A 22240-nucleotide genomic window follows, 5' to 3' on the forward strand; every position below is an offset into this window, starting at 1 on the left:
GGGGGGGGGGCGGGGGCATAAAAAACACAGAGAAAAGTAAATCTATTCAAGTAAGGTGGGAGACAGTCACCTGGAAGAACGTTAAAGAAAGAATCCAACAAATAAAACATTTTCCTTTGGTATTTTCTTATATATGTCTACCTTCTTTTTGCATAAATACTTCTTTGTCAACTTTAAGTTTCTTGCAAGTTGAATTTGTATGCATTTTCTTTTTAGATTAAAAAATATGGTTTATTTAGAAAGTAAATTAGAGAGAGAAAGAGGAGATTCACCTCCCCAAGGTAGGGGAGGGGGCCAAAGCTTAACAAAACATAGCCTGACCATAGCTCAAACCACAGCTTAGCAAGGCAATGGCCCATTTTCTTCTTTTAATAGGGAAGGTTATTGAATTTACTGTCATCATGAAAGTATTATTAATGCCATTTTTCCTGTTACCTGGTTTTTTTATATGTGACTTTCTTGTTGTTCTAAACTCGTCCATGCTCTGATTGACAGAGAAAAATTATTTTTCCAGCTTTATTGACATATATTGACAAATTTAAAAATTGTATAATTTAAGGTGTACAACAGTGTTTTAAAAACGTATTTAAATGGAGTAATGAGTATTGTGGTATATATAAATACACACACACACACACACACACACACACACACACAGGCACACCGGGGGGGGGTGCCAAAAAATATATACACATTTTAAGAGTTGTTGTCTAAGTATTACTTTACAAAGTTGAATTACATTACAGTAGCAATGTGCGGTATGATGTCTGCTCAACCATACTTCCGCTATTTTCTTTGATTGCCCTGCCTATCATATGGTGACGCTAGCATTCATTTGATTAATGTCATCTTTTAAGTGACCATCATGCTTTAAATGTGTATATATTTTTTTGGCATATCATCATGTACTTATTCTTGTGATGAGAACATTCTAAGTTTCTTCTCTTAGCAATTCTCAAGTATACTATACATTAGTGTAAATTATAATCACAGTGCTATGCAATAGGCCTCCAGAACTTACGCTTCATGTCTCAACTAGAACTCTGTAACCGATGACTGACATCCACCCATTCCCTGCTGCCCTTCGCCACCCAATTCCCTAGTAATTAACCATTATTCGATTATCTGAGTCTATGAGTTTGACTTCTTCTTTTAGATTTCACATACAAGTGAGATCATGCAGTATTTTGTCCTCCAGGTTCATCACTGCTATCACAAATGACAAGACTCTCTTCTTTTTAAAGACTTAATAATATTCCAGCGTGTGTGTGTGTGTGTGTGTGTGTGTGTGTGTGTGTGTGTGTGTGACATTTTCTTTTTCCACTCATTCCTAGACGAACACTGAAGTTGATTCAGTCTCTTGGCTACTATAAATAGTCTTGTAACAAACTTAAGCATCCAGATATCTCTGAAATATACTGATTTCATTTCATCATGTATTTATTCTTGTGATGAAACATTTCAAGTCTATTCTCTTAGCAATTTTCAAGTATACCATATATTAGTATAAATTACAATCACTGTGCTAGATAATAGGCCTCCAGAACTTATTCCTCATATCTAAACTAAAACTTTGTACTCTTTAACCAACATCCACCCATTCCCTACCAAAATATCAATTACATTTTTTTACCATCAAATACCCATAAGTGGAAATTGCTGGATAAACGGTAGTGCTTTTAACTTTTTGAGGAGTCTCTATACTGTATGTCATGACGTTCCCACCAACAGAGCAGAAGAGTTCCCTTTTCTCCACATACTTGCCAACACTTGTCCTTTCACTTCGTGTGTTTTTAATAAAAGCCATTCTAACAGGTGTGAGGCGATACCACATTGTAGTTTTGATTTGACTTTCCCTGATGATTAGTGGTGCTGAGAATTTTTCATATGCTAGCTATTTGTATGCCTTCTTTGGAGAAACATCTATTCAGGTCCATGGCCAATTTTTAATCATCAGTTCTTTTGGTAGTTTTGTGTCATTGTTTATATTATGTACACAATAAATTTTTGTTTTGTTTTGTTTTAGCTATTAAGTGACTTAAGTTCCATATGTATTTTTGGATGTTAATCCTTTATTAGTTTTATGATGTGTAAATATTTTCTCCAGTTTTGTAGACTGCCTCTTCACTTGATTGTTTGATTTGCTGAGAAGCTCTTCAGCTGGATATAACACCATTTGTCTATTTTTGTTTTTGTTGCCTGTGTTTTTGTTATATCCAATAATTTTTTTGCCAAAACCAATGTCATGGAGCTTTTCTCCTATGTTTTCCAGTCATTTATAGTTTCAAGTCTTATGTTTAAGTCATAAGTCCATTATCAGTTGATTTTAAAATATGAAGTAAGTGCTCAGTTTCATCCTTCTGCGTGTAGACAGACAGGTTTCCCAAAAACATTTATTGGAGAGACTGTCCTTCCCCCATTATGTGATCTTGGAACGTTTATAGAAGATCAATTGACTGTAAATTCATTGATTAATTTTTGGGCTCTATATTCTGTTCTATTGGGCTATGTCTGATGTTACAGCAGAACTATACTGTTTTGATTACTTTAGCTGTGAAGTATATTTTCAAATCAGAAAGAGTGAGGACTCCAGCTTTACTCTTCTTTCTCAAGACTTTTTTTTTTTTTTGCAGGGGCAGGGTGCTATTCAGGGACTTTGTGGTTTAATGTAAATTTTAGGATAGTCTAATCTAATTCTGTGAAAAATGTTATTGGTATTTTGGTAGAGATTACACTGAATCTGCAGATAACTTTTCCAAGTACAGACATTTTAACAATATTAATTCTTCCAATCCATAAACTTGGGATATTATTATATTTATATGTGTCTTCTTCAACTTCTTTCATGTTTTATAGTTTTCAGTAATATAGGCACTTTACCTCCTTGGCTAAATCAATTCCTAATTTTTTAATGCTGTTGTACATAGATTTTTTTAAATTTCTGATTTTTAAAAAATTTCTGATTTAGATACTTTGTTATTAGTTTATAGAAGTCTATCGCTGGAGACCAATAATGCAATAAATATCTCACAATTATTCATAGCCTATATGTCTCTAATAGTCAGCAAATGATAAATTAAGATCTATGCCCATTCTTTTAAAATAATAGCTGAGCACATAATTACTTCCCCTCTCCTAGTCATATTACTTTTCTTTTGTGTAATCTGGAGATTCTCATTCAAAGGGCTGTTCAAATTTTTTTTAACTTTACATATCCTCCTCTTTCAAGACTCTCTACTGACATTTGCATTGTTTATACTGCATACACAAAAAATATTTATATTCTTCTCTATTTTAGATAATTTTGACATCCACCAGTACTTCTTTCCATTCTTGAGAATTTTTTTTATTTCATTTCTTGCTTATCCTTAGATTAAAGCACAACACCCAGTATTATTTTTCAAAAAGAACATCCTAGTGATATATCTCTGAGGCATATCCAATAATGTCATTCTGTTGCATTTACTCATGAAGGAAAATGTGTATGAGATTCTTAGATCACAACATTTGGGGCCAAAATAGTACACGTCAGATTTGCAACTCAGAAGACTAAAGTGGTGTAAGTTTTGCCCTCCCCTCCCCATGGTCTGGACATTTATGAGATTATTTTCTTTGTGATATAATTTAAATGATTTTTAATCTTTTACTAATTTTTTAGCTGATAAAGAGTGAATCTTTAAAATTTGCATAGCCCTGAAAAGTTTTCTTGTATCTTTAGTCATATTTGTGTTCATTTATTCTGAGTCCCCCTTCGAAAACATCCATTGTTGTATACTGGTGTTCTATTTTCTGCCTTAGTATCTTATCACCTTTCTCAAAATGTTTGGTTCTTTGCTCTTTTCCTTTGTAGTGTGAAAGACAATTACGTTTTCCTTCATCACTCATCTAGTTCTTTGCAAAATCTATTCTACCCCCCCAACCAGCTCCTATGTGGCACTTAAACCTGATATTGTGCTTTTATTTTCCTTACAAACCCTCCTTATGACAACCACCTCCATTTTCACTTCAGCCTTTTCTTTCTTTCTTTTTTTTTTGAGTTGGAGTCTCACTCTGTCACCAAGGCTAGAGGGCAGTGGCACGCTCCCGGCCACCACAGCCTCGACCTGCTGGGCTCCAGCGATCCTTCCGCCTCAGCCTTACAAGTAGCCGGGACTACAGGTGGGCGCTATCACACCCGGCTAATTTTTTTGATTTATTGTAGAGACGCGGTCTCACCAAGTTGCCCGAGCAGGTCTCGAACCCACAGGCTCAGGCAATCCCCTCGCCTCGGCCTCCCAAAGTGCTGGGATGACAGGCTGGGCCACTGAGCCTGGCCTCATCCTTTTCTTATGGTATCCATCCTCATTTCATAAACATCGTATCTTCTTGTATTCTACTAACTAAGTTCTCAATATCTTCTTCTGGAGTCACATATTTTCAAAAGAAACTCCTTTCTTTGAATCTTCCATATAATGCTCTCGTTTCTTTCCTCTACAGTATTTTTCCAAACTCCATTTTGGCTTTATTCTACTCATGCTTGAACAGTGTTCACCATTCAGATCTGGGGCTTGACATTCAGAACACCACCCAACTAAATGACTGACAAAAACTACACAGGGCGTAACCTTGCTTCTATTAGATGTCTCTCATTGTGATCGCCTTCTCGGAGCTACAGCTAACACCCACTTCCCAGGATAATGCCTAGGAGGGTCTAAACTAGGCTATGCTGCTCCGAGGAGGCATGCTTCTCCTTACTGCACAGTCTGTTTTTCCAGTAGAAATGACACATTACATGAAAAACTAACAAGGAACTGCTATCAGAGTTGCTGACACGTCAATAGGGATTTTACAAACTGGCACCGCATCCTCTGATGGACTATACTACTGGTAGTTTCCCATCTATTTCCTGCTCAATTTTCTTCCAGGACTCAGAACTGTCTGTATAACAGCATGACTGAGATTTACCTCTTAAAGTGGGAAGTGCCACAATATTAACCATTCTTGAGGAAAATCTATCTAAAATTACGTGGTAATTATGAGTGGAAGCTCTGGCATATATTTATATACCTATGCCTTCACAAGTTACTCAATAGTCTGTGCCTCAGTTTGCTACTCGGAAAAATGGGGATAATAACAGTCAATATACCAAACAGTTCTGATAAATTGATAAACTGCTTGACGTAAAACTCCTAAATGCCCAATACATGTGGAAAAAACGACTACTGCCCCCTCACACTGAATCCTCCACCACAAACCTTTCTTGACAACCCAGGGTTATGATGAACGCCCCAAACCACAATGTGCCATGATACAGTAATTCCCTTAGAGTGCTCGCCCTTTCAGAGAGTGACCTCTGAATTGCAAAGCATTCTGAGTTCTTGTAACTGCTCTTCATCACTTCAGTAAAGACACACACACTTGTTTCAAAAATCATGTCATAGTCTTAACCTCTGACACGTTTGTAGCTGACACGTCTTATGCGGGTCAGAGTGGTAGCTCGAGCACTTTAGTCCAATTTATTGCCTCCAAAAGTGTTAGAGCTCTTTCTAAAGGAGAAATGGAAGAATAAGGACCCTCCCTCCGAGGTAAAGACGCACGTGTCGACGCACATACTTTTGAGTTGGGATTCCTTGAAACTGGAAGCTGGTTCCCATCTCTATACCCCTGCCACCCAGGACAATACCTGGTCCATACCCCAGTAGTCAACAGACACGGTTCTGGGTCTGTTTTTCTTAACTGAACACATTTGTGTGGTTTAAGAGCCTTTTGGACCGTGTCTTTAGCTTTTACCTATATTCCACATAACTGTGGGTGAGAGAGAATTAAACACCAGATAAGGGAGACATCACTGCATACTAATCTCAGAGAGAGAGCTATCAGTACCCGTCTTCGGCTGGAAAAAACCCTCCATTTCAAAATGGAAAAGCACACAACTTAGAGGAAGACGACGCCACTGCCAACCTTTCCCTTCTCTGGTGTTGGCGGAGGTGAGAAGTGAGACGTGAGAGGATCCGCTTGTGATCGCCTCCCCGTCGCGAACAGCAGCAAGAACCCACAGGCGACGGATAACGAAACACAAGGACACACAGCACGGCTTCAACCCGGGGCGCCGGGACCAGCTGACTCGGGGCCGGCAGCACACTCGCTCCTGTTCCTCTGCTTCCAAAGAACGCGAGGAGTCCGGAAGGGTGGACTGCACGAATACGAAGGGGGTTGAGCTGAACATCAGGACCAGATACGCTGCCGCAGACAGCACAGCACAGTGAAAGCCACAGAACTGATACCGGCCTGACACCGACTAGCTGAGGAAGGGACTCTGCCATTTCTCACCTGCCCGGACCTCTGCTTTGCGAAACAAAAAACATGGGCGATCAGGTTGCGTGACTCTTATGAATCTTCACCGCACAATTTCCTGTTTTAAAGCTTCAGTGAAGACTCACATACTTGTTTTAAAAATCATGTCAGAGGAATTTAGAAATGCTATCCAACATATGATAAGTATCGTTGTGAGCATTTTCAGTCATATTAAACATAATGAAAATAATTGTATGTGAGTACTAAGCACTGGAATAACATTGTCTTCATGGCTTTGAATTCCATTAGTATGTGTATCTCACTTGTTAAATGGTTACATCAGATTGGTTTTAAGTAGATGTTTTAATTCGGCACATTTTAGAATATGCACGTTTCACATCTGTCTTATAAACGTCTCTAGGCAAACAGCACCATCCTTTTTACTCTCTGATGCCTCTTTGGAAAACAAGCAATAGGTTATTTGTAGGAGGCAGGTGTTTCCTTGCCAGTAAAATCATTTAATCTAACCATTTCCTGATTTAACAGACTAGGACACTTCACCAAACAATGACATTTAGCTTTACGACTTATTATTTGTTTGATGTTCAAAGATCTTAAGAACAGGCAATAGCCACTAGAGATCAATAAAGAACATTAGATAATATGTGTGTGCTTAAATTAGGGACAGCACATGAAGCTATTTCTTTTACCTCAAGGACACATTAGAATGGAAAGCTCCCATCCTGCTGCTTTCTTATATGCATGAGAAAATATCATTCAGATGGCATTTCCTCCTCCTAAACAGATATTCAGAACTAACTTTTATACCAAAAGTTACTGAATGTGCATACCTGTAACACTGTCTAACAAACAAAAGCCCTATATATCCCATTTTAGCTATACAGTTTCACAGTCCAGGACTACATAAGATTTATGTCAGCTCTTTGAGCAGTCAAAAAGGATATTCCCTGAGGGGGGTACAAGACATCAAATCTTCAAGGGTTGAGATCACAGCAGGTTTAATAAGGAAAGGAGAACAGATGTCAATTTAAAAGGGGAGATTATGGAATTAATTGTGAAATAAAAAGGAGCATGCTGAGGAACATTTTCTTCCAATATAAACAACGTTAGGAACATATGCGATGTGGAAAACTATGGCTATTTTTCTTTTAAGCATTGCTATTATTTTAAACAAGTTTTATTTACATTGAAAACAATTAATAAACTTTAACTAGTTACTTTATTATAAAGCTAGGCCAGTTGCTACCTCATGGAAAGGAAATAGCACTAGTTATAATACCCAATAAAAAGGATTTAGGTCTGCTCCCTGAAGTGAAATAGAATAGGAATGGTGGGCAGCTTTCTGGATAAGGATGAACTGATCTCTAACATTATCTTTCTTATGTATGTTCATCAGATGGCTGAAACCTTAAGTTTACTCAGTAGCTAAATACCCAAGAGAAGACAGTGATAGGGGAAAGATGTTCTTTCTGAATTTAACAGTCTTCGGGAGGGCTCAATGAAGTTTGAAATAAGAATACATTCTTTTACAATTAGTCAGCATGTCCCTTTCTCCTTGTCGCAAGCCCATCTGTCCCTCAGGTACACAGAAATCATCTCTCAGGAAAAAGCTGATCAGATGGTCAGAACATAATGGAGCAAGAGGTCAGGAAGTGGTTCCTTAATGGCCGGGAAGCCAATGAACTGCCCAAAGAATGAACAATGGACTGACAAGTACACACTGAGGATCCAGGTGCCTTATACAGTGGGAAGCAAGGCTTATGATAACACATGTTCTTCTCTGGGTAAGTAAAATATTTAGGAGTCTGTGTGGCTCAGAAGTAGAAACTGAAAAAGATTATTTCAATAAAAGTGACATTTTCCCATGCTTGTTTGGACATTTTATAGACATGAAATATACTTATGATCTGGCATTGAGATGTATTAAAATTATAGTAATAAGAACATGTACTATCATTTTAAAGAGCACATACGCAGATCAACATGCACGTCAGTAGAAATACTCGTTTTTCCCAATGACAGAAACCTTCTTCTTCCTATACGTTAAGCTCTTGACAACAGACTCTACATCTAATTCATGCACAACCCCAACCCAGTACCTATGTGAGTATCTCGTCCAAGGTAAGCACTTGATGGATATCTGTTGAGTGACTACTATATGGACACCTAAGATGTGGTATCACACCAAGTTGCAAGAATTTTGTAATATCAACCATGCCCAATTTTAATTTGTATATATTTAAGTTGATTGAAGGGTTCATCTTCTCCGTTTCCATATATGTGTATTTTACAAATAGGTTAATTTGGTAAATGTAAATAGCAAATAATTACAAAAGGAGCAGCTAAACCTTTGCTATTTCAACTATCCTTTGACTTTTCAAGTTTTAAGGAAAAGGTTTCAAAACTATGGTTTCATTGTCAGAAGCCTAGAGAACCCTGCACTTTACTGCCTCACGTGTTAAGTGTGTCAATAACACCCAAGTTTTCATAAAAGGGATATCAACATATAACAGCAGAAATATTCATTATTATAAATGACAAGAAACAATAATCATCTGTAAGTAGTAGCAGATTCTTTCATTGTGGTAAGTTCTTTGTTTAAATATTTAAAGTTCTCATGGCACACATGACACTACAGAATACAAAGTACATCGATGGTGACATGCACTTAAACCGACAGGAAGGAAAGGCAATTTCAATGTGTTATTATGAGAGGTTAAGGTTATACTGTCCCTTGGGATCCACGGGGGATTAGTCCTAGCACACCCCAAGTGTGCTAGAGACTCCTCAGATACTCGGGTTCCTCTTATAAGATGACATCATATTTGCATATAGCCTATACACATAGAATCATATACTTTACATCATCTCTAAATCACTCACAATGCCTATTCCAATGCCTGCACATCACTTCATTCACATGGATTCAACGTAGTATTCGGATCATGGCAAATTCAAGGTATGCTTCTTGAACTTTATATAATGTTTGCTTCTGAATATTTTTAATCCACCGTTGATTAAATTCATGTGGATTCAAAATCCACAAATATAGAGGGACAACTGTACTCCTCACTCATTAAATATGACATGCAAGAAGTGTTTTAATATTGATATAATAACTGAACTGAAGTTATTGATGAATATGAAAAATGAATAAGAAAATTGTAATTATTGGTTAGCTAAAATTAACTTAGAAATAAATAATTCTCTAAAAGTAAGAATGTATGGCTTTATAAAAATCAGTCCCCATTGATGGCTCCTTTCCTATTTTAAATGTTTTATAGCTTCCCACAAAACATATTACCTTTTTTTCATAGGTGTGTTTTAAATGACTTTTTTCCATTTGAAACTTATTTTCTTGATCCTGTAAATAATAAATGTTTATTTTTATTATACTTAAAACTGCTAGAGTCAATACAATTAGTAATCGAATGAAATTAATGAATCAACTTGATGTCAAATTTTAATTCACAGTTTTGCGTATTAAGAGAGTCCCACAAGTAGAAACATGAGTAGTTTTATACTACAGAACATAAAATTGTAGTTCCCGAAGACATTACTATTCTCAAAAGTACCTACTTTACAGTGTAAGAAAAACTTTCTAATCCTTAGAATTGGGAAACTAATTTTAAATGACTAACTTAATCAATATGGGAATGATAAATTTGAAGTTATATCATATGCCAGTCCTTGGCACGTTTTGACCATGAAAGAAAAGATTTGAAAAGTACAAAAGAGAGAGACAAAGAGAGACAGAGAGATTGTGAAGATGGGCAGATAATTTAAAAGAAGGAAATTATTCTAAAATAACGTATTTAAATAAAGTTTACTTTTAAACTAATCTGAAAAAAGAGATCATTCCAATTAAAATTACTGTTCTTTTATTCTCTATAGATCATTAGCATCTACCTGTTAGTTAATGCAAATAAAACGAAAAATTATGCAATTACAATGAGTCAGAAAAGGCCAACTACATTCCTGAGTCTTGCTTTTTAATTGACCCTCACTCCCACATACAGATCAAGGCAAGGAAAGGCGTGTCTGGCACTGCTTTTCCGTGTAGAAATGCAAGACTTACACTGAGTTGCTGCTTTCTTTGAAGTTCTGATTCCTGTAACTGCTGTTTTAGTTGACAGACAGTCTGTTCTAATTCTTCAATCCTGTTAGATGCCTAGAAGGATTTTAAGAAGAATAAAAACAAAAATATTGAGTTTTGCACCATCTTATGACATTGGTTGAAAAATATTTTCCCCTGAAGCTCAATCAGAACTAAAATTATCTATAAATCACATTTTAAAATATTTCTAAAACAGTATAAAAATTTAAAAAGTTTATAAAACAGTATAAAAATTAATCTTTTAAAGTAATATATTAAAGTAATATTCTCTCTTCTGGGAATATACCTGGAGGAAAATAAATTGTTCTACAAAAAAGACACCTGCACATGCATGTTTATTACTGCACTATTCACAATAGCAAAAACATGGAACCAACCCTACTGCCCATGGAAAGTGGACTAGATGAAAAAAACGTGGTACTTGTACACGACAGAGTATTATGCAGCCATAAAGAAAAACAAAATCACAGACTATGCAGTAAATTGGATGGAGTTAAAGACCATTATACTTTGCAATCTATCACAGAAACAAATAACTGAATATTGCATGTTCTCACTCATAAGTGAGACCTGAACATTAATCACATCAGCACAAGGGAAGGACTGGCAGTCGCGGGCACTGCCAGGGAAATGGAAAAGGGCGGAGGGGGCACATAGCATCACAAAGGGTACCTGGGCCACTACCAGGGGGAGTGAGGGACAACTGGAGTCCCAAGCTTCACCAGCATGCAGCCTACTTGTATAGTGAATCCTTATTTGTACCCCACATCTCTAAAATAAAATAAAATCTATTTTTAAAAAAGCAAAAATAGAAATTAAATGCTACATAGTATTAATGCTATAAAAACATAGCAGTCGTACAAAAATAGGTCTACAAAAACCTTTTAAAATCTAAATAATAAATGAAGATTTCAAAATAAGAACACATACATATATGTATGTAGGTACTAACACATAACTAAGCATTTCTTCTTGAAATTTATGTTTCCTCCTTTAAAAACTTTGGTGCTTAAAATTGCTAGCATATAGTACAATTTGGCTAAATATTTCTGCTGTGCTACGTACAAGGCATTTAGTATTTTCAACATTTTAAATACCAGTAAAAGTCATTGAAATTTCTATTACGTTAAGATTAAAGTGAAGGAGAGATTAACTGCAAATGCTGAGTAATCTCTCTGTGGCTATCCACGGCTATAGGCTGAGTAAGGTCAGGAAATACTCCATGGAGTGTATCTACCAGCAGACATAATACCTTAGAAGCTGCGAGAGCATGCTCTTGTTTTAGAAGGTTTACATCAGCATCATATTTGGTTTGTAATAGTTTCACGTTTTGCTCATAATCCTTTACAAGATGGTCTTTCTCTTTATGCAATGTGTTGCGCCTACAAAAGAAAAAGAAATAAAATAGACTCCCAATATATTTGGAACCAATATCTAAGATGAAATTTTATTAACCAACTAAATCCAAATAGATTATCAATCAATATACCAAATAAGCATCCACATTTTTATCAACTGCTTCTAAATACCGTGCTTATGTTAAAAAGAGACTTTAAGCCGGGCTCAGTGGCTCAGCCTGTAATCCCGCGCCTTTGGGAGGCTGAGGTGAGTAGATTGCCTGAGCCCGCGGGTTTGAGACCTGCCTGGGCAGCAAGACCTCATCTCTACAATAAATAAAAAAAAATCAGCCGGGTGTGGTAGCGCGCGCCTGTAATTCCGGCTACTCGGAAGGCTGAGGTAGAAGGATCGCCGGAGCCCAGCAGGTCAAGGCTGCGGTGGCCAGGAGTGGCCACTGCACTCCAGCCTGGGTAACAGAGTGAGACTCCAATTCAAAAACAAAAAAAAGAATAAATAAAAAGAGACTTTAAAAAAATAAACAGGCAGGTGCAATGATTCATGCCTGTAATTCCAATGCTTTAAGAGGCCAAGATGAGAGGATCACTTGAAGCTAGGAGTTCACTAGCAACAGAGACCTTGTCTCTACCAAAAAAAAAAATTTTTTTTAATTAGCCAGGCATGGTAGCATGTGCCTATTGGCCCTGTTACTCAGGAAGCTGAGGCAGGATGAAGCCTAGGAGTCTGAGGCTGCAGAGAGGTATGATTGTGTCATGCCACTCCAACCTGGGCAACAGAGTAATACCCTGTCTCTAAAAAGAGTTTCTTTAATTTAAAAATAACAGTGATATAGATCAAAAACCTCCCAAAGTTAAAGGCACACGTGTGAGAAGTTTCAGCAGATAAATTATAGCGTTAATATCAGTACTTCATATGTACACCTAATAGATTTCTAATTTCAGACAATACCTTGCCTTTACTTCTTGTAATTCACTGCATGTTATCTGGTAACACCTTTCAAGTTCCGATTTTTCTTGAATTAATTTCTGCCTCTGTAAATTACTGCTCTCTGCTTCTCCAGTCAGCTGCTGAACACGGGCCTCCAATTCTTTTATCATGTGGTTCTAAAAGAATGAGTCATCGTTAAGAGCAACTTTATATACCACGCTTTGGGAGGCGGAGGTGAGTGGATTGCCTGAGCCCGCGGGTTCAAGACCCACCCGGGCAGCTTGGAGAGACCTCATCTCTACAATAAATCAAAAATCAGCCAGGCATGGTAGCACACGCCTGTAATTCTGGCTACTCAGAAGGCTGAGGAGAAGGATTGCCGGAGTCCAGCAGGTCGAGGCTGCGGTGGCCAGGAGCGGCCACTGCACTCCAGTCTGGGCGACAGAGTGAGACTCCAACTCAAAAAAAAAAAAAAAAGAGCAACTTTATGACACTTTTGTATTAGAAAGGAGCCTGAAGAAAATGCATAGCCTATAAGAACAAAGAAAACAAATGTATCATAAACTGCAGTAGCAAAAATTAAATCAAGCTCCAAACTAACAAGGTCTTTTTAAAAAAGAATGCTCACTGCCACAAAACTAAGACCATGGTTACAGACTTTAACCCATTCATTCATTTAACGAATATTTTATGAGTCTGGTAATATGCCAGGATGCAGGTACACAGCAGTAAATGATACAAACTCTCAATCCTCAGGAAAATCTCTTTACACCTCTTTATAAGTAAACACGTTACCAGTGTTCTTTCCTCTTCACTTAAAGTTTTAGACATTTTTTATAATAAAAGCAATGTAACATATTTTTAAAAGGAAATTCATAACCCCCAAATTTTAATCAGGGATTCTCACATAAGTGATATATCTATTATTACATACATGTATAGGAACATTGTATTACATCATTTTATTCATTCATTTTATTCACTCAAAATTTTCATTCATTTCATTTTTAACGGCTTTTTTTTTTAAGATTCAGTGGTGCAAATGCATGTTGTCACAAGGACATAGTATGTAGCATTGGGGTGGGCCTCCGGTGGCCCAAGGCCCAGATAGTGAACATTATACCCAAAAGGTAACTTCTAAACTCGAGCCTCCCAACCTGCCTCCCCCCTTTTGGTGTCCCCAGGAACTACATTTTCCGTCTTTGTGGCCATTTAGCTCCCACATGTGAGTGAGAACATGCGGTGTTTCATTTTCTAGCTTTGAGTTAGGATGACAGTCTCCAGTTCCATCCGTAATGCTGCAAAGGAAATAATTTTGTTATTTTTTATGACTGCACAGTAGTCCATGGTGTATATATAGCATATTTTCTTTATGCAGTTATTCATTGACAGACACTTAGGCTGTTTCCATGACTTTGCTATGGCGAATAGTTCTGCAGTGAACTTCTGAGTACAGGTATCTTTTTTATATAATGATTATTTTCCTTTTCCGAGAACTTCTTCATTTTTCTACAGTATTCAAATTATCACTTAAAAACATTTTTATATTATTTAATATAACTAATTCTCTAAAAAATTTTCACCTCCGTAAGATAGCAATTTAAAACCCGGATGAATTTTTACTAGTGAGAAAGAAGCTCTGAATTCCTTTGCTTGGTGTCCACAACCTTTCCGGGCCTTTCCATGCATTCAGGATCTGACGGCGAGGAAACAGGTGGCACTGCGAGGGTTCCCGCAGAAGCCAGTGACGCCATCGCCTGCCGCGCACACCGGGCGCAAGCAGGAGGGTCCGTGGGGAAGGCAGGCAGCGGAAAACCGGAAGACAGCTCCAGGCCGGGAGCAGGCGCGGCAAGCAAGACCCCACCGGCGCCGCCTCGCCGCCCCAGGGCCGGCCAGAGCCTCGCGCTGCCCCGCCCAGCCGCGCCAGCCTCCACCCAGGACGGGAGGCTCCCTCCCCCCCAGTTCGGAGACGGACGCTCCGGCCCGGGCTGGCCGCGCACAGAGGCCTCTGGTGGGGGCGGAGCCTTGGCGGGCGGCAGCCCCGGCCGGGTGAGTGCGGACCGGAGCCCTCCCCGTCGCGCAGCAGTCTGGGGGGCCTCGACCCGCCCTGGGGCGGCCCGTCCCGCAGCGGAGCGCGGAGGGGAGGGGCTGGAGCACAGCTGCGCCCGCAGGCGAGGCCTGAAGGGAAGCTGGACTCACCGAAAGGCCAGGGGGCGAGTTTAGTCTTCGTTTTTTCTTTTTCCTGGTGTGGTTTTTGTTTTACTTTCAGCCTTTTTTTTCTTCTCTCTTTCTGTTTTGTTTATGATTTTGCACTTGCTTTGCTTCTGTTATTTGAATTCTTTTTTAAAGATTTTTCTGTTTATGTGTGGGTATTTTTGAGGGAGAGTTCACCAACAGGGGCATTTTTGTTTGTTTGCATGATTGCCTGTATGTTTTTGTCTCTTTTGTGTTCTCTGTCTTTGTCTCTGTTTATTTGTGAGTTGGTACACCTGTCTGCGTTCCCTCTTCTTTTCTCACTCTCCACCTCCTTTCTGTCTTCCTTTTTCCAGTACTTTCCCTTTTCTTGTCTTACTTTGCTTTCAGGGGCAAACAGACACCTCCGCAGCACAGACAGATTGTAAGGTAGTGGGAAGGGGGTTCTGGGGGCCCAAACACCTGTCAGCGAATACTGGGATCTGGAGATAGCTTCTGAATCACAGCTCCCCCCTTAATCCCAAAACTGTAAAAAGCACAGAACCCTACCCCTAGTCTAGCCTCAGAATTGAACAAAACTAGAGAATCTACATAAGGAAAAATAGGAGATTGAGTTATCAGAAATAAAAGTTATTCCCCCATCGCTGAACAAGAGAATTAAAGAAGAGGTTTAAAAAAGGGGGGGAGGAGACCTACAGAAATGAAGAAAAACCAAAGGAGGAATATTGGTCTCACACAGAAGTATGGGAGGTCAGTCACTGAGAATACACATTCCGGAACTCAAACAATGAAGAGCCCCCAGAATGACTGGTCTCAAACCACAAACCCAGATATCAAGATTTTTTTTTTTTTTTTTTGAGTTGGAGTCTCACTCTGTCACCCAGACTGGAGTGCAGTGGCCGCTCCCGGTCAACGCAGGCTTGACCCACTGGGAGCCGGTGATCCTTCCACCTCAGCCTTCCAAGTAGCTGGAACTACGGGCGCACGCTACCACGCCCAGCTAAGTTTTTGATTTATTGTAGAGATGAGGTCTCGCCAAGTTGCTCAGGTGGTTCTCAAACCCGTGGGCTCAGGCAATCCACTCACCTCAGCCTCCCAAGGCGCAGGATTACAGGCTGAGCCACCAAGACCAGCCATATCAAGATATTATAGAGAGAATAAATAGAAATGAAGAGAGGCAAGAGGAAAGAATGAAGGAGTTGATAACTGAGATAACAACAATAAAGAGTACAGTGAATGAAATAAACAACAAACTGATAAGCATGGAAAGCAGAATTGACCAAGCAGAAGAAAGAATCTCAGAGCTTGAGGACCACAATACGGAACAAACCCAAACTGTGAAAAACATAGAAAAGAAGCTTTAAAAAACAGAACAAAACCTCCAAGAGATGAGCAATCATTTCAAGAGACCAAACCTAAGATTAATTGGAATCTCTGAGTTAGACAGATAGACAGAGACCTCCCTGGAGCAAACATTCCATGTAATTATCCAATAAAACTTCCCTCCTCTCATCAGTGATGTGACCATTCAAACACAAGAGATTCAGAGAAGCCCAGCAAGACAACAAATGAGAAGACCAACTTCTAGAGACATAGCAATTCGACTACGCAAAGTAGGTAAAAAAGAAAAAAAATCCTAAAGGCAGCAAGAGAGAAAGTTCAGACTGTCTACCAAGGATTATCAATTAGAAAAGCAACAGACTTATCTACAGAAACACTTCAGGCTAGGAGAGCTTGGAGACAAATCTTCAAAGTTCTGAAATATAAACAATTTCAACCAAGAATTATCTACCCGCTAAGCTAAGCTTCATCCATGATGAAGAATTAAAATCCTTCCCAGACATTCAATCCCCAATCGTTTACACTGCCCACCAGGTCTACAAGAAACACTTAAGAAAGTATTAAACACAGAAGAAAGGAAGAAAAGAATGACAATGCGCTTCCCAAGAATGTAGGAAAAAGACTGAAGACACACATGAATCAACCCAAAAATCAAAATAAAGACAACAAACAAACAGCACCACAACAACAAACTCTGTAGGAACCTCATGACTGGGATCAACTCTCACATCGCAATAATTAGCCTGAATGTGAGTGGACTAAAAGCACCACTGAAAAGACATAGAATGGCCAAATGGATAAAATATCATGAGACAACAATATACTGTCTCCAAGACACTCCTTTCACCAGAAAGGACACACACAGACTCAAAGTAAGAGGATGGGAAACAAAATTTCAGGTGAAAGTAACACAAAAGAAAGCAGGAGTCATGAACTTAATCTCAGACAAAATACCCTTTAAGCTGTCAAAAATTTAAAAAGATACAGAATGTCACTACATATTGAGAAAAGATTCAATCCATCAACAAGACATATCCATCCTAAACATATGTATGCACCCAACACAGGAGCACCAACTTTCATAAAGCAGCTTCTAGGTAAACTAAAAAAAGATACTGACTCTAACACTATCATAGCTGGAGACTTAAACCCCCCACTAACAACAACAGACAAATCATCAAGACGAAAAGTCAACAAGGAGATCTGGAACCTCAACATGAAGCTCCACCAAATGGACATAATGGATACCTGCAGAACACTCCACCCAACAACCACAGAATATACATTCTACTCAGCACAACATGGAATATACTCTGGGATTGACTACATCATTGGCCATAAATCAAGCATAAACAAATTCCATAAGATTGAAATTGTGTCATGCACCTTCTCAGACCACAGTGGAATGCAAATAAATATCAACACCAACAAAGTTCCCCTAAAAACCCACAAAGATTTGGACACTAAACAACATGATGCTAAACAACTCCTGGGTCGACAAGGAAATCAAAACAGAGATTAAAAGATACCTGGAAGCAAATGGAAAAAAAAGAAACATCTTACCAAAATCTCCAGGATGCCATGAAAGCAGTCCCAAGAGGAGAATTCATATCTCTGCAAACACACATGAAGAAAATGAAAAGATCACAAATTAACAGCCTAACAAATCACCCAAGGAAGCTGGAAAAGTAAGACCTCCAAAACCCTAACATCAACAGAAAATCCAGATCACCAAATTTAAAACCTAAATATGGGACATAGAAGACCAAAATATAATACCAAAAAAAAAAAAAAAAAAAAAATCAATGAAACCAAAAGCTGGTTTTTTAAGGATAAACAAGATTGATGAATCCCTAGCTAGGCTGACCAAGAAAAAGAAAGAAAAAGCCTAAATAAACACAACCAGAAATACAAAAGATCAAGACACAACTGATCCCGAAGAAATACAAAAGATTATCAGAGATTACTATGTACACCTGTATTGAAACAAACTCAAAAACCTAAATGAAATGGAGGACTTTCTGATATCACATAACTTCCCAAGATTGAAACAAGAAGTAATCTAGACCCTAAATAGGCCAATAACAACCCAGGAAATTGATTCTTTCCTAAGAAAACTACCTACAAAACAAAAACAAAAACAAAAAAAACCCTGGACTAGACAGATTTCCAGTAGAATTCTACAACACATACAAGGATAAGCTGTTACCAATTCTACTGAAAGTATTCCAGGCAATCAAGAAAGATGGAATTCTCCCCAAATCATTTTATGAAGCTAACATCACATGGATACCAAAACCAGGTAAAGATCCAACAAAGAAAGAGAAAGGCCACTGTCCTTGATGAAAATAGATGCTAAAATTCTCAACAAGATTCTAGTAAACCGGATCCAACTACCTATCTCAAAAATTATCCACCATAACCAAGTAGGCGTCATCCCTGGGATGCAGGGCTGGTTCAATATTCATAAAACCATAAACATAATTAAATACATCAACAGACATAAAAACAAAAACCACATGATTATATCATTAAATGCAGAAAAAGCTTTTGATAAAATCCAGCACCCTTTCTTAATAAAAACGCTTGAACATCTAGGAATATATGGAACATACCTCAAAACAGTAAGAGCCATCTACAAGAAACCCACAGCCAACATACTGCTAAACAGACAGAAATTGGAACTATTTCCCCTGAAAACTGGGGACAAGTATGCCCACTCTCACCCCTCCTGTTCAACATAGTATAGGAAGACCTAGCTAGAGCAATCAGACAACAGAACGAGATCAAGGGTAACCAATTAGGAAAAGAAAAGTTAAGTTATCCCGCTTTGTAGACGACAGGATTCTATACTTCAAAAACCCAAGACAATCTGCCAAAAACCCCCTTGCACTGACAAAGGACTTTGGTAAAGTCTCAGGATATAAAATAAATGTGCAAAAGTCAGTCACATTCTTATACACTAACAATAAACAAACAGAAACTCAAGTAAAAAGCACAATCCCATTCACAATAGCTACAAAAAAAAGAAAAAACAGAAAAACCTTGGCATCTTCCTAACCAGAGAAGTAAAAAACCTTTACAACAAAAACTACAAAACACTGCTCAAAGATGACACAAACAAATGGGAAAATATTCCATGCTCATAGATTACAAGAATCAACATTGTTAAGATGTCCATCTTACCCAAAGCAATCTACAGATTTAACGCAATACCCAATAAATTAACAGTAGCATTCTTCTCAGACCTAGAAACAACAATACAGAAATTCATATGGAAACACAAACGACCATGAAGAGCCAAAACACTCCTCAGCAAAACAAAACAAAACAATAAACAAAGCAGGAGGCATCACGTTTCCAGACTTTAAGCTTTATTATAAAGCTATAATAATCAAAACAGCCTGGTATCGGTACAAGAACAGGCATATAGACCAATGGAACAGGATAAAGAAGAAGCAAAACATCAATTTCTCAAACAACTCATCATTGACAAAGCCTCCTCACCAACTACTAGGGAGAGGAGAACCTATTCAGTAAATGGTGCTGGGAAAACTGGCTGACCACATGCAGAAGGTTAAAACAAGACCGCTACCTATCCCCATACACAACAATCAACTCTCAATGGATCAAAGACATAAACATAAACCTCAAACTATAAGAACCTTAGGAAATTCAGGAGACACCCTTATTTTAATTGGAACTGGTAACCAATTTCTGATCAAAACCCCAAGGGCCCATGCCATAAGAGACAAGACAGACAAATGGAACCTCATCAAACTGACAAACTTCTTCAAAGCCAAAGAAACCATCGAGAGAGCAGGGAGACAGCCCACAGACTGGGAAAAAATATTTACCAACTGCATATCTGAAAAAGGCCTAACATTTAGGATCTACAAGGAACTCAGACATGCACAAAAGAAAAGAGCAAGCAGCCCCATGACAAAGTGGGCAACAGATATGAATAGGCACTTCTCAAAAGAAGACATACAAGCAGTCAGCAGACACATCAAAAAATGCTCAGCCTCACTGGTCGTCACAGCAATGCACATTAAAACCACACTGAGATGCCACCTCACTCCAGTTAGGATGCCCATCATCAAGAACGCAAAAAGCAACAGATACTGGAGAGGATGCGGCAGAAAGGGAACACTTCTATGTTGGTGGTGGTAGTGTAAACTTGTACAGCCTCTGTGAAAAACAGTGTGAAAATGCCTAAATGATCTAAAAACTGACCTCCCATATGACCCTGATGTCCTCCTACTGGGAATATACCTGGAAGAACTCAAATGACTCTGTGTAAAAGATACTGGCAACTCCTCCAACTGTGGGAGCTTTTCTGACCTCTCGATAAACCCTGCTTTCTTAAAAAAAACAAAAACAAAAACAGATACCTACACATGCATGTTTATTGCAGCATTATTCACAATAGCAAAAACATGGAACCAACCATGCTGCCCATCAAAAGAGGACTGGAAAAAAAAAGTGGAACAAATACATGATGGAATATTATGCAGCCTTAAGGAAGGACAAAATTATGAACTTTATAGCAACTTGGATGGACTTAGAGGCTGTAATAGTAAGTGACCTATCACAGAAAGAGAGAAACGAGTATCACATGTTCTCACTTATAAACGCAACTTGAACAACTATCATAATACTATAAGAAAGGATTGGCAGTAGTGGGAAACGGGGGGGGGCACACCTCATCCACAAGGGCACCTGCATAATGAACATTTGCATACCTAACCCTGAACTGTACCCCACATTTTTAAAATTAAAAAACAAATTAAAAAAAAAAACCTGGATAAAGGTCTTTGTGATGTAATAGGTGCTTATCTAAAATTAAGGCAAGCAAGTATTAGCTGAAGGGACAATTAATTTTTGTTTTAAAAACAAATCTCCTAGGAAGTATGAGTAATTAGGAAAGGTTAGTATGATGTTGTGGTCAATTATCCTGTTATACTCTTTCTAAGATAAACATTTAAAATGAAGTTTAGACATCAAGTGATATTACATCCCTGTCATCCTTACTTTACCTCAATACTTCATAGATATACAAGCTAAATGTTGGTGCAACAGCTCCCAAATCTGTAGAATGAAAATCACTATGTCTAACTTAAAAGCACAGTTTATAGAGTCACTTTTTAAAACACATACTGTGCCTGGTTGACACATATCAGATGTTCCGACCTCTTCATGCGGCTTATTCCTTTTCCTCTTTATTTAAGATCTCTCTGCTTTAGCAGCACCTTTCAAAAAACAGTTTCAATTTTCTAATACATATTCTAAACTCTCCTTGTATCCCGATTATTAATTGTTTAGAAAAACTCAGAGTATATACTCTGCTTTCCAATTTTAAGTGGCAGAATAAAGATGATCTATATCCCTTTTTCTCTTGGAAATTACCAAAATGGGACAAGACATAATAGAAACAGACATGCAAACTCCGTCTTAATAAATCCGAGAAGAGGAAATTCTATGACTGTCTCTGAAGAAGTAGCTTGCAGTAGACTACACTCCCACTGAGAACAACTGAAGAAAACCAAAAAAAATGGTTTTAATCTGCAGGAAAGTATTAGAAAACTGCCAAGGCAGTTTGGATGTCAGGTAGCCAGAGTAAGCAGCCTCAGAGAGGGGAGTCAACTTCTGTAAGTTGTTTGGTCCTAGAGGTATTTTTCAGTGTGAGAGGATGAAGATGAGGCACGGATATCAGACCAGAGGGACCAAGGCAGCCAGGACTGGAGGAACCAGAATCTCGGAGAAAAGGAATGCACAGAGGAATGGGCACCACACCAGCAGTTTTCTCCTCAAGGAATTTGTTAAATTCTTACACTCACAGGGCAGGAGCCTAAGAAGCCAAGTGAGCAACCAATGAAAAGCACACTAGAACCTCCAGCAGTATCACTGTACTTAAAAGTAAAAACGTGTAGCTCATACAAGGAGGAGGGTCCCAGGTCACCTGACAGGCCTTCAGGTGTGACTTGTGCTGAGGGCTGCTACTAGGAGTGG

The 22240-nt window shown here is 38.4% G+C and overlaps 1 protein-coding gene across 1 annotated transcript in view; it reads right to left on the bottom strand.

Moving 5' to 3' along the window:
* The window catches only part of LOC103255947 (centrosomal protein of 112 kDa-like), a 123488-nt gene extending 109040 nt beyond the window's left edge, over window positions 1–14448 (bottom strand). The window contains exons 1-5 of the mRNA XM_021710370.1: window positions 14362–14448; window positions 12716–12870; window positions 11664–11793; window positions 10373–10465; window positions 9599–9658 (exon numbers count right to left, since the gene is read on the bottom strand). Coding sequence (XP_021566045.1) covers window positions 9599–9658; window positions 10373–10465; window positions 11664–11793; window positions 12716–12870; window positions 14362–14448 — 525 coding nt within the window. The remainder of the gene's footprint in view (window positions 1–9598; window positions 9659–10372; window positions 10466–11663; window positions 11794–12715; window positions 12871–14361) is intronic.
* Window positions 14449–22240: the final 7792 nt, after the last annotated feature.

Source organism: Carlito syrichta, unplaced genomic scaffold, assembly GCF_000164805.1.
Source record: "Carlito syrichta isolate Samal-C Ts95f unplaced genomic scaffold, Tarsius_syrichta-2.0.1 Scaffold288753, whole genome shotgun sequence".
Lineage (NCBI taxonomy): Eukaryota > Metazoa > Chordata > Mammalia > Primates > Tarsiidae > Carlito > Carlito syrichta.